The 15892-nt window shown below is 49.6% G+C and overlaps 2 protein-coding genes across 2 annotated transcripts in view; one reads left to right on the forward strand and one right to left on the reverse strand.

The window, feature by feature from the left end:
* The window catches only part of EXOC6B (exocyst complex component 6B), a 259373-nt gene extending 257069 nt beyond the window's left edge, over positions 1–2304 (reverse strand). Inside the window, 1 exon segment of the mRNA XM_042470120.1 lies at positions 2140–2304. Coding sequence (XP_042326054.1) covers positions 2140–2240 — 101 coding nt within the window. The 5' untranslated portion in view covers positions 2241–2304.
* Positions 2305–8277: 5973 nt separating this feature from the next.
* On the forward strand, positions 8278–12687 carry SPR (sepiapterin reductase). The gene is made up of 3 exons (XM_042470655.1): positions 8278–8662; positions 10091–10381; positions 12229–12687. Exons 1-3 carry the CDS (start codon positions 8344–8346, stop codon positions 12417–12419), a joined length of 801 nt encoding a protein of 266 aa, XP_042326589.1. The 5' UTR covers positions 8278–8343; the 3' UTR covers positions 12420–12687.
* The last annotated feature ends 3205 nt before the right edge of the window (positions 12688–15892 follow it).

The following is a 15892-nucleotide window of genomic DNA, read 5'->3' on the forward strand; positions in this document are numbered from 1 at the left end:
AGGCTCCCCACATACCTTGCAAAGCCCCTGGAACCTGCTGCTCTCTATCTGTCTGTCTATTTGCATTAGAAATGGCAATACTGCACCCAAAAACCAGTTGCAGAGAATTTCAATCTTCTTAGGTAGCTGTAAGTGATTTACAGGTTGTGGTCCTTGAACAAGGATATGACAAAGGCAGACTAGAAAGAGAAACTGCTGAACAGAATTATATGCGTGAATAACAATGACAATGGCTTAATGCCATACTAGGTATGTTAATGTATTGGACAACCCCACTCATAAGGTATGGTTTCCAGACCCTTCACCATTTTGGTGGCCCTCCTCTGGACATGCTCCAACTTCTCAACATCCTTCTTAGATTGTGGGGCCCAGAACTGGACACAGGACTATTCCAGGTGAGGCCTGACCAAATCAGAGCAGAGCAGCACTATTACTTCCCTGGATCTAGAACAGTGGTCCCCAAAGCTGTGCTCTTTAAGGGATTTTGGACTTTAGCTCCCAGAATCCCAGACTACTGGCCAAGATGGCTGAGGCCTCTGGGAGCTGAAGTCCAAAATCTCTTAAAGGGCACAGTTTGGGGACCACTGATCTAGAGATGCCACACTTCTACTGAAGAGAACGGGCTCATTTGAAATGCGGTGCTGGAGGAGAGTTGCACAGTCCAATGAAGTGACAAACGCATGGGTCCAAGAGCAAAGCAAGTCTAAGCAGACACTAGAAACCCAAATGACTCAACGGAGGCCCTTGTACTTTGTGCGTTGAAACAACATGACTCACTGGAGTAGACTCACAGCAGAGGGAAGAGTGAAAGGGAGCAGGAATGGAAAGAGCCCACAAGGCCCAGGGGAGGCCACAGCCGCTGCAATGGGTTTGCAAGGCCAAAGGTGGGCCCTAGTGGGTCCTTCTCCTATGACCCTGTTCCCAACTGGTCACCCCATTGGGAAGCCCCACAGGCAGCCACAGCCTCCCTCCCATAGTCAGCCCTGAAACTGGGAAAGGCTGCCACCTTCAGCGATGGATCGAATACCGATCCCACCATGGCAGCCACTGATAGGTAGTTTTCCCTTCAAAGACCCTCTTTGGAGGCCATCCAAGGCAGCAACCTCCATGACTCCTGCCTGGTGGCAGTCAGTTCCATAGTTCAGCTCCCTCACAAAAGAAAAGGCCCTCAAGGAACAAAGGAAGGGTATCATCCTGTCAAGCAAAGGTTCCAGAGATAAACTGACCAATCCAGGAAAGGAAACAGTGCTTTCTCCTCCATCTCGCTTCTATGAAAGCCACCCAAGGGCTCTTCCAAACCGTCCTCCCAATACACAGCTTTAGATCCCGCAGCCGGTGGTCACTGTAGTGTCCACTTGCCCCCCTCTTTGGCAGGGCTATCTGCAGGGGTTGCCTGGCATCCTAAGAGTTAGAAGGACCCTCCAAGGGCCCCCAGCCCAGACCCCTTCTTCTTCTGCCAGGCAGGAAGACAGAGGGTCCTATGCTGGCTCCCCTCCGTGTCCTGAAGGTGTGAAGGGGCAAAAACAAGCTCGGCCCAGACAGAGTGCCAGCGTCCAGCGCTGTCTGAGGCGCTTGGCCTCAACAGAAGCCCACAAACAGCAGAGTGCAGAGGCGCAGCCCAGTCTGCAGCATTTGGCAACCGGGCAACGGCCAGCCTGAAATCCCTCCTTCCCAAGTCCTTGGAGGCGCTGCTCTTCCAGTTGCAATAGGTACAATGCAACCCACCGCCTTCAGCCCGAGCTGCTCGGGGTTTCAGAGCCTCACAGACAGAGCGATTTACAAAGGACTGGCTCCTGGGGCTTCCCCCATTGACGACCATAGCAATATTGTATGCTTCCTTAAAGGGACCTTTAACCCAACATCCCGGAAGGGGCCCCAAGGGCCAGGTAGCCCAGCCCCACATTCTGCCAGGCAGGAAGACATAGGACAAGAGAGAAGGAAGGTGCCCAAAGGGCCACCAGGTCCAGCCCCACAGGGCTACCTAGGGTCCTAGAGGCAGCCCCCTTCTTCTTCTGACACAGAACCTTAGGGACGGAAGGCTTCCCTGTCAGGAGCCTGGCACAGGGCGGCGCCATGACAGTTGGAGCGGCGTCAAAGCGCTTTCGACCCGGGCCTGTTGCCATGGCGACGGGGCCTGACCTGAGGGTGGGGCCGAGGCAGGCCGTGTCGGTGCTGTCCACTTCCCTCAGGATCCGCTCGTGTTCGGACGCCGTCTCCAGGCTCTCCGACGCCGCCGCCATCAGGAACCCTTCCACTAGGCCGCGCCCCGTTGCCCTGGCAACCGCAGCCGCCACGCCCCCTCCGCCCAGCCAACGCCGCAGCCGCCGCCATTGCCGCAAGGCCTGACGGGAAGCGTAGTCCGGAGGAGGGCTCTCGTATTACCCTAAGCCACGCCCCCGCCGCCTTGTCAGGGACCTCGCCAATGGGCTTCCGGTGACCGCCGGAAGTCAGCCCGCTTTCGGCCGCTCTAGGCCCCAGCGTCTCTATGGCTTTATTTAATTTTTTTATTGTTTTATTTATTTATTTATTTATCTCTCGCCTTGTGAGGGACTGAGGGAATCCCCCTGGACAATGGGCTTCCGGTGGTAGCCGGAAGTCCGCCCGCTTTCAGGCACTCTAGGCCTCGGCGTCTCTATGGCTTTTCGTATATACAGTATGCCGCCTTTCTCCCCGGAGGCTCACAGATAACGCCTTAAAAATTACTGTAAAATCCAAACAATTAAAAAGCCTACGTATAAAATCACATAAAATATAATACAAAAAATACTCATGTTAAACAAAAGTCTAATTTGAAGTTTTTGTCCCTCTCCATGAATTTCTCAGAGGGCTTTCTTAGGCCCAATACACACTGCATAAATAATCCAGTTCGAGAGCGCTTTAACTGACTGACCCTGGTTCAATTCTGAGGAATTCTGGGAAGTGTAGTTTTATTGGGAATTTAGCTTTCGCTGTCAGAGGGCTCTGGTGCTGCAGTAAACTACAATCCATGTTGCTTCCTAAGGCCAGAAACCCTCCTCAGAGGTGGCTTTTGCAGCTCCTTCCTCTGAAATACAGCCAGTGGTCTCCCATCCAAGGACTAACCACAGCTGGCCCTGCTTAGCTTCCATGATCAGATGGGGTCTGATACCAGCGTCAGGGGGCATTTGTTTGTATGTGCCTTCAGTTTCACCTTCAATTTATGGCGACCCTATTAAATAAATAGGCTCTTCTCTTAGGCTAGGAACCCTCCTCAGAGGAGGTTTTGCCAGTCCCTGCCTCTGAAATACAGCCAGCGGTCTCCCATCTAAGGCCTAACCAGGGCAGGCCCTGCTTGGCTTCCAAGACCAGATGGGATTTGATGCCTTTAGTAGGATAGACAGGTGTCTTTGCCTTCAGGTCAAGTGTTGACTTAAGGCAACCCCATGAATCTCTTAGTCCAGGAAAAACCAGAGGTGGCTTTGCCACTCCTTTTCTCTGAAACAGAGCCTCCAGCACCTGGGATTCCTTGGGAGTCTCCCATCCAAATACTAACCAAGGCTGACCTTTCTTAAGTCACCTGTTGACTTATAGGGCCCCATAGTTTCATAGAGTTTTCTTAGGCCAGGAATCCTCAGAGGTGGTTTTGCCAGTTCCTTCCTCTGAAACAGAGCCTACATAACCTGGAATTCATTGGTGGTCTCTCATCCAAGTCCTAACCAGAGTTCACCCTGCTTAGCTTCCAGGATCAGACAGGATCAGGTGCCTTGAAGGTATTTAAGCCTGCCCTAAATAGGGTTTTCCTAGGCTAGGAATCCTTAGAGGTGGTTTTGCCAGTTCCTTCCTCTGAAATATCACCTCCAGCGCCTAGTATTTGTTGGTGGTCTCCCATCCATGTTCTACTCTGTGATGACCCTGCTTAACTTCCAAGATCAGACGGGAATCTAGTGCCCAGTGATTCCCAAACTCTGGTTTTGTGTTTACGACTTCGACTCCCAGAATCCTTGACCAATGCCCAAGATGGCTGAAACTGGACGACCAAAGTTTGGGAACCACTGTTTTTCGGGTATTAAGCCTATACTGTCTATGTGCCTTCAAGGCGTGTGTTGATTTATGGGGACCCTATGAATCTAACAGGGTTTTCTTAGGAAAGGAATCATCAGAAGTGTTTCCATCCTCTCTGCAATAGAGCCTCCAGCTCCTGGTATATGTTGCTGGTCTCCCAGCCAAGGATTAACCATGGCTGACCCTGCTTGGTTTCCAAGATCAGACTGGGATCTAGTGCTTTTAGGAGGATATTTAGGTTGCTGCAGCACTTCAAGGTTGGTTTGGTTCTGAGCGTGTGTCCTGGTCAGTGACCAAGAGATGGCAGGATTAAGCAACTCTCCACCAAACATTTCTTTGGTGTCCTTCCAACCAAGTCCTTCTTTCCAACTTACATCAACCTTCCATTCCAGAGAATGGCGGAAATCATCTAAATCAATAAGACAATCAGGCATGTAAAAGAGCAAGCCCCAATAAAATAATCAAGCATGGAGAAGGACAAGCCCCGCCGAGAAAGAATCACCATGACACCAAATTAGGAGGAGCAGCTAATACCCCGGAGAACAGGATCAAAATTCAAAACGATTTTAAATAGATTTGAAAAGTGGGCAAAGCTAACAAAATGAACTTCAATGGGGAGAAATGTAAGGTTCTGCAATAAGGGCGGGAAAATGAAATGCACAGATATAGGATAAGGGACACTTGGCTGAATGAAACTACGTGTGAAAGGGATCTGGGAGTCCAAGTAGACCACAAGTTGAACATGAGTCAATAGTGCGATGCGGCAGCTAAAAAGGCCAATACGATTTTAGGCTGCATCAATAGAAGTATAATGTCTAGATAATGGAAGTCATAGAACTTTATCGCACCCGTTTTTTTTTTTTTCACTGTTACAGGTATGGGATGTTTGTGTGCACACATGACCAGTCAAAAACGAATTTTATCACACACCAAAGCGTCCACCAAAAGGCCCCATTCCGTCCCCCGGCGCCAAGCCATCCCCGTTCAGTGCTGAGGGCCACCGGGGGACAAAACGGGGCCTTTTAGAGGACACTTTGGCGTGTAGAAAAAGAGATTCCACCTCAACATTAGGAGGAACGTATTGACAATAAGAGCTGATCAATGGTGGAAGACGCTCCCTTGGAGACTGTAGTGGAGTCTCCTTTCTTGGAGGCCTTTAAGCAGAGGCTGGATGGCCATCATTCATTGAGGATGCCTTGATGGAGAGTTCCTGCATGGCAGAATAAAGGGGTTGGACTGGATGGTTCTGTGACATCTGTAAAGTTGAGGCTTTTCTCACTTACCTGAAAGCACTCTTTTGAAAGCGTCAGCAGCTACAGATCACTCCAGATTTCCTATAGTTTTCCCTAAACGGGGCAAAATATACTAGATTTGGACTCCAAAAGACCCTGTGAAAGAGGCCTGAGTAAACTAAGCAGTCCTGGCTTGAAAGAGGTGAAATCCTCTTAGGGCTCTGGTCACTGGTTAAAGAACAAAGTCCGAAGTCTGCATTGCAGCAAATCTTTATTGGGGCAGCTGAGAAAAGACACACGAACTGCTGCACTCGCTTTGGAAACCCAATTTCTTTTATCGGGGCAAAGATGTTTTTAAAATCATGCTCGGCTTATGCGATGATCTTGTGATACAAAATCCATTAGATGCATTGAAGGCTGTATTGGAAAAGCTTAAGAAGGTTAAGACAGTTGGGAGATGTTCCAGGTTTAAAGTGAATTGCAATCAAACAAAACTGTTGTCTGAAAAGTATGTCCTCAGAAGATGAAAGTGGACTGTCTGTTCTTTCTCATTTTAAAGTAGGAAAAGGGAGGATCCAATATTTGGGAGTTATAATGACAAAGATAGCAAAGCAACCCTAAGGCTAACCTATCATGGAGTTTTCTTGGCAAGGTTTCTTCAGAGAGGGTTTGCCATGGCCTTCCTCTGAGGCCCATCGTAAGGAATGGAAGACCTTTTGCTCAAAGGCAGATTTGCCTAGAAGGCAAGGAAACCCACAAGGAAACATAAAGCAAGGAATGATGCCGAAGGAAGTGGGGGTCTGGGGCCTCCTAACACTCAAGAATCAGGATATTTGATATCCTATATAATATCTATATCAGGTCCTCTGATGGACATTTACTCCGGTCAGCAGGACTAGGCTGGCCACTGTGGAATGACCACCGGCCGGAAGAGAGCTGACTGCTGAATACGCTTTTTGGACTGAAAAGAGCAGAGTCTCTTCCAGGAGGTTTATCCAGATGGTTTTTAAACTGTGAATTTTCAATGTGGATTGTTTTCACAAGGATGCATCTCATTTTTTCCCTTTTAAATCGATGTGCCTTTTAACTTGACATGTTTTCAACTGATATCATGTATTTGTTCATTGTTGTTTCTCCCTGTCTCAATCCATGGGGAGAATCATAGACCCCAAGAAGGGCCCTGATCCAGTCCAAGCCCCTTCTTCTGCCATGCAGGAACTCTCCATTAAAGCACCCCATTGGCAGATGGCCATCCAGCCGCTGTTTAAAGACAGCCTCCAAGGAAGGAGACTCCACCACAATTTCCAAGGAAGGAGTGTGTTCCTCTGTCCAACAGCCCTTACTTCTCAGGAGGTTCCTCCTAATGCTGAGCTGGAATCTCTTTTCCTGCAGTTTGCATCCATTGTTCCATGTTCTAATCTCTGGAGCAGCAGAAAACAAGCTTGCTCCTTCCTCAATATGACATCCCTTCAAGTATTTAAACAGGGCTCTCCTATCACCTTCTTTTCTCCAGGTTAAACATCCCCAGCATCTCCCTGAGTCTCTCCTCCTAGGGCTCCATGGCTTCCAGCCCCTTCCCCATTTCGGTGGCCCTCCTTTGGAGCCATGGCTCCAGTTTGTCCACCTCCTTTTTGAACTGTTTTGCCCTGACCTGGAGACAGGGTTCTGGATTCAAGGCAGCAGCGGCCTTGAAAGAGATGGCGGCTTCTTCTCCAGTGACACAGGGACAAAGGCTGTTTTTCTGGGCCATTGCGAAGGCTGTTTAATGATCCTGGCAAACCAGTCTGAATGGTCAGCATAATAGATGCAGAACCCAGGATGAATTTGCCTCAGCAACTAAGCCACAATGGATTCCATTGCTCTGGTCCATCACTTCGTGCCATTTAGGCTCAGAGCACTTTGGATTCGGGAAAGGGATGGTTATGCATGCTTCCTGAGACAGCTGGGAAGTTGTGGGATGATTTGTGAGGACAGAACACTTCCCATGCTAACAAGGGCCAATCTGGCTTTGGCATGTCCTTCCTGGGGAAGAGGAAGAAGGGACTGAAGCACAAGGAGGCCAATCCAGGGGTTGTTCAGTCTGGCTCTGACCCACAACCAAAACAAGGATGGGAGGAGGACGCTTGGACAAATATCCCAGGCACCCCATTCCCTGGCCCCCATTTTCCCTCTGGTCTGAACAAAGCTAAGAGTCACCCCTATAATTCTGCTCACTTTGGGGTCCACAGGTGGACCTGAACAGGTTACAAAGGACAAAACAACACTCCCCAGCGGGATACTTGGACTGAAAGAAAGGAGATTTCAGTGACGTTGGAGTCATATCTACTGTAGATCAAGGGAAGTCATAGTGCCTCTGTATTCTGCCTTGGTCAGGCCTCACTTGGAACAATCCTGTGTCCAGTTCTGGGCAACACAATTCAAAGAGGATGCGGAGAAACTGGAGCCATGCGTCCAAAGGGCTTGAAACCATGAAGCCCTCTGAGGAGAGGCTGAGGGAACTGCTGGGGATGTTTAGCCTGGAGAAAAGAAGGGTAAGAGTTGATAAGAAAGCCCCTGTTTAAACACTTGAAGGGATGTCACACTGAGGAGGGAGCAAGATTGTTTTCTGCTGCTCCAGAGAACAGGACACAATGGAGCAATGGATGCAATCTACAGGGAAAGAGATTCCACCTCGACATTAGGAGAAGTAAGGGCTGTTGGACAGAGGAACAAAGTCTTTCCTGAATGGAGATTGTGGCGGAGTCTCCTTCCTTGGAGGCCGGATGGCCATCTCTCAATGGCGATGCTTTGAGGGAGAGAGAGTTCCTGCAGGGCGGCAGAAGGAGGAGGGCCTTGGGCTGGAGCAGGGCCCTTCTTGGGGCCTATGATGCTCCTCCCCAGGGATGGAAGGAACCAAGACCTGCTATTTGGCCCTCCTCCCGGCGGCTGCCCCTGGCTGCTCCTGCTGCTCCTCTCCCTCCTCCGGAGCCGGGGCTGGGGCTGGCTCCGGAGCAGGAGGGAGGGAGGGAGGGAGGGAGGAGGTCCGCGGGGGACAGTCCCCTCCCTCCGGCCAGCAGCCCGGCTCTTTCTTGCCCTGCTGCTGCTGCCGGCGATGGAGGCGTCGTGGTCGGGCTCCTCCGGGGCCGGTTGCGTGGCGCTGGTGTCGGGGGCCTCCCGGGGCCTTGGCCGGAGCCTGGCGCTGGCGCTGTCGGGGCTGCTGGGGCCGGGCTCCTGGCTGCTGCTGACCGGCCGCTCGGCGCCGGCGCTGGAGGCCCTCCGGGAGCAGATCCAGGCCGCCCGGCCCCAGCTCCGCCTCCGCTGCCTCCCGGCCGACCTGGCCTCCTCCCCGGCAGCCGCCCAAGAAGCCCTGCTCCGCGCCGCCCAGGAAGCAGGGCAGCCCCTCGGCCGCCTGCTGCTCTTCAACAACGCCGGTCAGCAGCCTCCCTCCCTCCCTGCCAGCCGAGGGCTACTAGCCAGGGCCGGCCCCGGCGCCTTGGGGGTCTCTGCGCCTTAAGGAGCCCGCGGCTCTTCCTTCTGCTCTTCGTCTGAGAGCCAGGCTTCCAACGTTTGGTTTGGTTTGGCGAAAGGCAACTTGGGCCCGTCTTGGCTGGGGTTCCATGGGTCATTCTCAGGCCCCGAGTCCGGGGGGAAAGGGGGGCTACGAACAGAGGCAGGCAGGGATGATGATGATGATGATGGCAGAGGGAGAGAGTCCAGGCAGCCAAAGGGACCAAGGGCCCCAAGAAGCCCTGGTTTGAGAAGCCAAGTAGCTGCAGATTGAACCGAGTGGCCAGATCTCCTCATCACCACAAAAGCTAACAGCACCCATCTTAACCCAGGCTTCTTAGTCATGCTCCAGATGGAGGGCATTTGGGGAGTCTTCCTGGACAGAAGGCTGAAATGTAGGACAGGTCCTGGAAAAGGAGGACCCGAGGTCCTCTCCGTATCTCTGTCTCTTGAGTGGTTTAAGGCTCTGAAAGTGAAGCAGATCTCATGGGCTTCTTCCTGGCCCCAGTCCATCCCAGTTGAAACCTGGACCTTCATGGTTCCAAGTGGGAGACTTCAGGGTCCCTGTTCCTTCTGGAGCCCTGGCTCCTGCCTTCCACTTCCATCCCTGAGTTGAAGGGGAAAGGATGACTCCAAATCAGACACCTAAGAGCTTAGGGCACTGCATTCCTATTGTACTGTTCCTTGAATGCTGTAAGACGCTTTAATGCTGAGTCTCAATCTTGAGAGGTGGATATGAAATAATAACAACAACAACAACAATAATAATCGTACTGGGGATAACTGATCCTGGCTCAGAACTGACCATCTGCCTTTACATGACGTTGCTTTTTATTATAGGCATGCTTTGGCACCATCTACACGGCAGAACTGATGCGGTTTGACACCGCTTTAACTGCCATGGCTAACTGCTATGGAATCCTGCAGGTTTCGGGTTGTGTGAGATGTTCAGCCTTTATCTCCTGGGGCCCCAACAAACTACAAATCCCAGGATTCCACAGGATGGAGCCATGATTATTCTTATTACTAAGCTTCATTTATATGGCGCTGTGAATTTACCCATCGCTTCACATAGAATCAATTAAAATAGATACCTATGGCATACATTCTACGAAAATAATGAAGTGTGTATATATTAGTATATGTTCACATTCAGTAAAATAAGGCAGATGACAAATTAGAATAACATCAAATCCTGCTTAGCCACGACAGTTAAAGTGGTGCTAAACTGCATTAATTCTGCAGTGTGGCGGCCAGCTTTGCTTTTGGGGCCGGTCTAAATGTTCCCCCCTTTTAGCTTTTGTCTGGGGCTGCAAGTAAGCCAAGGGCTCTCTTTCCTCCGCTTCCTGCAGGCTCCCTTGGAGACGTGTCCAAATCCTTCTTGGACTTCACTGACCCGGAGGAGGTCAACGAATACCTGGCCTTCAACGTCACCTCTGCCCTGTGCCTGACCGCCTCCTTCCTCAAGGCCTTCCCTGCCCAGCCAGGACTCCGCCGGACGGTGGTCAACATCTCCTCCCTCTGTGCCTTGCAGCCTTTCAAGAGCTGGACGCTCTACTGCACGGCCAAAGCCGCCCGGGACATGATGTTCAAGGTTCTGGCCGCGGAAGAGCCGGACGTCAGGGTGCTCAATTATGCGCCAGGTGAGTTTGGGTCTGCTTTCTGGCCTGCCTTTTCCCTCCCTCCCTCCTCACTCTCCCACCCATCATCCTCACCTGTCCAGACAGCAGAATCTGCAAAAAAAGATCCAGGGGTCTTAGAAGACCACATGCTAAACATGAGCCAACAGTGTGACGCAGCAGCCAAAAAGGCCAAGGCAGTTCTGGGCTGCATCAACAGGAGTTTAGTGTCCAGATCAAGAGAAGTGTTAGTGCCACTCTATTCTGCTTTAGTCAAACTTCAACTGGAATAAGGCTGTGTCCAGTTCTGGGCACCAGAATTTAAAAGGGACATTGAGAAACTGGAGTGTGTCCAAAGGAGAGCAGCTAAAATGGTGAAAGGTCTGGAAACCATGAAGCCCTATGAGGAAGGACTTAGGGAACTGCTGGGGATGTTTAGCCTGGAGAAGAGAAGGTTAAGAGGTGATATGAGAGCCCTGTTTAAATACTTGAAGGGATGTCATACTGAGGAGGGAACAAGCTTGTTTTCTGCTGCTCCAGAGACTAGGACCCAATGGAGCAATGGATGCAAGCTGCAGGAAAAGAGATTCCACCTCAACATTAGGAGGAACTTCTAGGTCTGGAAACCATGAAGCCCTCTGAGGAATGACTTTGGGAGCTGGGGATGTTTAGTTGGAGAAGACACGGTTAAGGAGTGATATGATAGCCCTGTTTGAATATATGAAGGAGTGTCGTATAGAGGATGGAGCAAGCTTGTTTTCTGCTGCTCCAGAAAATGTGACACGGAACAATGGATACAAAATACAGGAAAAGGGATTCCACCTCGAAGGCTTTCATGGCTGGCATCCATAGTTTTTTGGGAGCCTTTTGGTGTGTTTAGCCTAGAGAAGAGACACTGGAGAATCATAGAGTCATATTATCGTAGAGTTGGAAGAGACCCCAAGAAGGGCCACCCAGTCCAACCCCCTTCTCCTGCCATGCAGGAACTATCAATCAAAGCATCCCTGACAGATGGCCATCCAGCCTCTCTTTAAAAAGCTCCAAAGAAGGGGACTCCAGCACCTTGCAAGGGACCATGATCCACTGTCGGACAGCCCTTACTCAGAGGAAGTCCCTCCAAATGTTGAGCTGGAATCTCTTTTCCTGTAGCTTGCATCCATTGCTCTTATATCCTGTTCTGTGGAGCAGCAGAAAACAAGCTTGCTCCCTCCTCAATATGACATCCCTTCAAGTATTTAAACAGGGCTATTATATCACCCCTTAACCTTCTCTTCTCCAGACTAAACATCCCCAGCAATTCCCTGAGTCCTTCCTCGTAGGGCTTCATGGTTTCCAGACCCTTCACCATTCTAGTCTCCCTCCTTTGGACTCATGGCTCCAGTTTCTCAATGTCCTTTTTGAATTGTTTTGCCCAGAACTGGACCCAATATTCCAGGTGGGGCCTGACCAAAGCAGAATAGAGTGGGGCTATTACTTCTCTTGATCTAGACACTAGACTTTTATTGATGCAAAGAAACAACCTTTGTTTCTGGAATGGAGTATTGTTCCTGGCTACCTAAAAGTCCTTTCGGTGCCAAACACTGGTCCGTGTTCCTGCTATAACCTAAGTTTTCTTGGTGGTCAGTAATGCAACATGCCCTGCCTCTCAGTGTGCCTTTGATAAGAAAGCCCTCCCCAAAGGTCTTAAAATTCCATAGCTTTGTATGGGGAGGTGTCAGACGGTTTGGATCTCAGCTTTAGAGCTTCCAGCACTTGGAAGAAAGGAACTGATAGCCATTGCATGGTACAAAAGTTAGACTAGATGGTCTTTGGGGTCCCTTCCAACTCTATGCTTCTGTCATTGGCCACTCTTTCTTACGTTTTTCCTCCAGGACCCCTGGACACCGACATGCAGAAAGAGGCGCGCGCCAAATCGGGGGACCTGGAATTAAGGCAGAAGTTTGTGGACATGAAGGAACGCGGGGAACTTCTCGACTGCGACGTCTCCGCCCAGAAGCTCCTGGACCTTCTTGTCGCAGACACTTTTGAATCTGGGGCTCACATTGACTTTTATGACCTCTGAGAAGCGCTTTTCCTCTCCCAGAGCCACCTGGGGATTGGGTCCTGTCAAAGTAACTTTTCCAGTCCTTCTCTGTGTCACCCCTGAAGTGGAAGAATTAGTTGTGTTCTCATTGCGTCTCTGTGCAATCTTTTTGTAGCCTTTTGTGCAAAGCCTCTTGCAGCTGAGGGCGTTGATGGAAGTGTTTCCAAAATTCTGGGCCTCTTTTTAAAACATGGTATGAATACAGATCCAAGCACAGAAAAATAAACTTGCGTGAAGTTGTACAGTGCTGAGAAATGTTAACACTATTTGGACTCCAACTCCCAAAATTCTCTTCCTGCCTGGGGGGGATTCTGGGATCTGCAGTCAACCAAAGTAACTTTCCCCACCTCTGCTTATATTGCACATGGGATGCACTTTGCACAATATGGTGTGAAAGCAGTAGAGGTATCCTGTGTGACCATGCAGCAGATTTAAACCAACTGCACAGCGGCAAGATTCAAAGATATAGCCGTGTTAGTCTGTAGAATCAGTACGTAGAGAGTTCTTGCAGCACCTTTGTGACTGACTGAAACAAAGAAGTTGGCAACATGAGCTTTCCTAGGCTTCAGTCTTCTTCCTCAGATGCATTTAGATGCAATAATAACAGTTATAACAACAACAACAACAACAATAATAATAATAATATGTAGAGAGATCTTGGAGCACCTTTGAGACTGACTGAAAGAACGAAATTGGCAGTATGAGCTTTCTTAGACTTAACTCAAGATCTGCAAGATCTCTCTACATGTTGTTGCATCTAAATGCACCTGAGGAAGTAGACTGAAGCCTAGGAAAGCTCATGCTGCCAACTTTTTTATTTCAGTTATTTTCCCAACCCACAAAAGGATGGAGCCAAACTTAGAGCCCTGCCTGGGATCGAACTCACAACCTTGTGGCTGCAGGACCGGCATTTGAGCACTGCGTCACAAGGGCTCCTTGGTCTCTAGAAATCCAGCATGGGTTCCCTGTGGCATCAAATTTTAGCCCCTTCCAAGAGCAACAGCCAGGAATATAACATGTCAGAACAGACAGATTGATTTTTGCCATAGCAGTCCTCTGTTTTGGTTCCAGCCAAAGCAACAATGGCCCCATGACATATTTTGGCAAACCAGGATGTGGCATGTGGTGGTTGTCTTTAGGTTGTCCCCATTCAGTTCTTCCTAATGTTCAGCTGGAATCTCTTTCCCTGGAGCTTGCATCCGTTGCTCCATTGTCTCCTATTCTCTGGAGCAGCAGAAAACAAGCTTCCTCCCTCCTCAATATGAGATCCTTTCAAAATTGGACTCCCCAAAAAGGATCATAGAATCATATCTTTTTATCAGACTGGGGCTAATTTCAGCATTAAAGAGAGACTGAAGCATCCCGCAAATGAAGCGGAAATGGTGAGTAATTGCGCAAGTCATCATCACATGCAACTGCGCAAATAAATTGATATCAGAAACGCATTGTCACTGAAATCCCAAAAGTGAAAACTGCATTAATGCTTTTGCAACTTTTCACTCAAGGAATTTCTTGCTTCAACCAATTACAAACTAGCAAAAAGAGGCTGGTGGATCTAGATGGATTCCGGATGACTCCTGAAAAATTATCCTTTCCTGCCAGCATGGCATCTGCAAAGAGCCATCCAGAGGAGCTGGTTTGAGCGGAGACCAGGGTTCGAACCCCAGCTCGGCCGTGGAAACCCACTGGGGAGGGGGCAAGAAGTCCCACTCTCTCAGCCTCAGAGGATGGCCATGGCAAACCCGCTCTGAAGAAACTTGCCAAGAAAACCCTGTGAAAGGTTTGCCTTAGGGTCGCTGTAAGTCGGAAATGACTTGGAGGCATACGATGAAGGGGAAGGGCCTTGTACAACGGCATCCATGAGAGAACTCAGACTGCGCCACAGCCGCCCAGGAAGAGCTTGCCTGGCATTTTGCAGAGAAAATGGCCTGTATCCGTTCTGACTTGGATGCTATGATTTATATAGTTCTGGTGGATGAAACTCGGATGGCTGCTTGTCCAAAAATAATGGGTTCTTTCCAAACTGGGCATCCAGATGATGTGGGCAGCTTTGCTGGAGAAATGAGAGCCATCACATGTGCAACAGACCTCTGGCCTTCCTGGCTTATGATAAGAGCCACTGGCCAAGGGGCTGCAGGGAATGGTCAGTGCCTTTGGACCAAAGCGGAGGAGCCCCTGTGACATCCGCCATGGCAGTTCATCTAAGGCAGAGTCAGACGCTGACAAGACTTCAAAGGCAGAAGAGGCAAGATTGATCCCTTTGCAAACTCCAGCCAAACACTGGACAAGGTCTGGCAAACACAGGAGCCCATTAAAGTACGAACACTGGAACCATTAAAGCACCATACTGTACTTTGATGTGTGCTTTCAAGTCATTTCTGACTTCTGGTGACCCTATCATGGGGTTTTATTGGCAAGGTTTATTCAAAGGAGGTTTGCCATGGTCTTCCTCTAAAATGAAGCTTCTCCCCATCAGGAAATCAAACCTAGTTTCTGTGTTGTTCTTGTTGACTGCCCTCAAGTTGATCTTGATCCATGGCGACTCTATGGATGAGACATCTCCAAGACCCCCCCCCCCATCCTCCCCTGCTCTGCTTAATCCCTGCAACCCCATAAAATCCATTGTGACCTCCTTAAGAGTCCTGTGGCCTTCCTCTCTTCCTCCTTCCCTCCACCTTTCCCAGCAACAGTGTCTTTTCCAATGAGTCCTTCTTTCTCATGATGTGGCCAAAGTATGACACTTTGGTCATCTTGGCTTCTTCCAGGGAGGTTTCTGGCTTGATCTGCTCCTGGACCCATTGGTTTGTCCTTTTGGCTGCTGTCCATGGGATCCTCAGCCCTCTTCTCCAGCCCCACATCATCTCAAATCCATTGATTTTCAGCCTATCTTCTCTCTTGACAGTCCAGCTCTTACATCCATCCATGGCAAAATGGAATACAATGGCTTACATGATTGTGACATTTGTGCTCAGTTGTATATCTTTGCATTTTAGGATCTTTCCTAGTTCTTTCCTAGCTGCCCTTCTCCTTATTAGTTTTCTTCTCACTTGACTATTTCTACTTCTTCATTGTCCGGGTTGAACTTGGAAAGTCCTCCTCCGTGGTCATTCTTTTGGTTTTCTTTATGTTCAACACTAAGTCTGCCTTTGCACTTTCCTCCTTGGTCTTCCTTTGTAGTTGTTCCAGGTCTGTGACTTGGCTTTCTGCTTGTATTTGTATGTGTCTCATAAGATCGGTCATGATGCTCTTTGACCTCCTCTATGTCCCTTAAGGGACCAATGGCAAACTTAGCTGGTTGGGTCTTTGGTTCATCTTGCCTTGAACCTATGCAACCAGGACTTTCGGATCCCTGGGATGGTCTTAACTGAAGCCTATTATGCCGATATACCTGGCTTCTGAAGTCCTCACTCGATAGGAACTTGGCTTCTTTTACTTTCATGGAACAAGAGGAA

Source organism: Sceloporus undulatus, chromosome 5 (assembly GCF_019175285.1).
Source record: "Sceloporus undulatus isolate JIND9_A2432 ecotype Alabama chromosome 5, SceUnd_v1.1, whole genome shotgun sequence".
In the NCBI taxonomy this organism is placed as follows: domain Eukaryota; kingdom Metazoa; phylum Chordata; class Lepidosauria; order Squamata; family Phrynosomatidae; genus Sceloporus; species Sceloporus undulatus.

Coding starts and splice junctions, on each gene's coding strand:
- SPR (XM_042470655.1), top strand. CDS start 8,344: ATGGAGGCGTCGTGGTCGGGCTCCTCCGGGGCCGGTTGCGTGGCGCTG. Junction 8,663..10,090: donor GCTGCTCTTCAACAACGCCG/GTCAGCAGCCTC, acceptor CGCTTCCTGCAG/GCTCCCTTGGAGACGTGTCC. Junction 10,382..12,228: donor GGTGCTCAATTATGCGCCAG/GTGAGTTTGGGT, acceptor TTTTTCCTCCAG/GACCCCTGGACACCGACATG.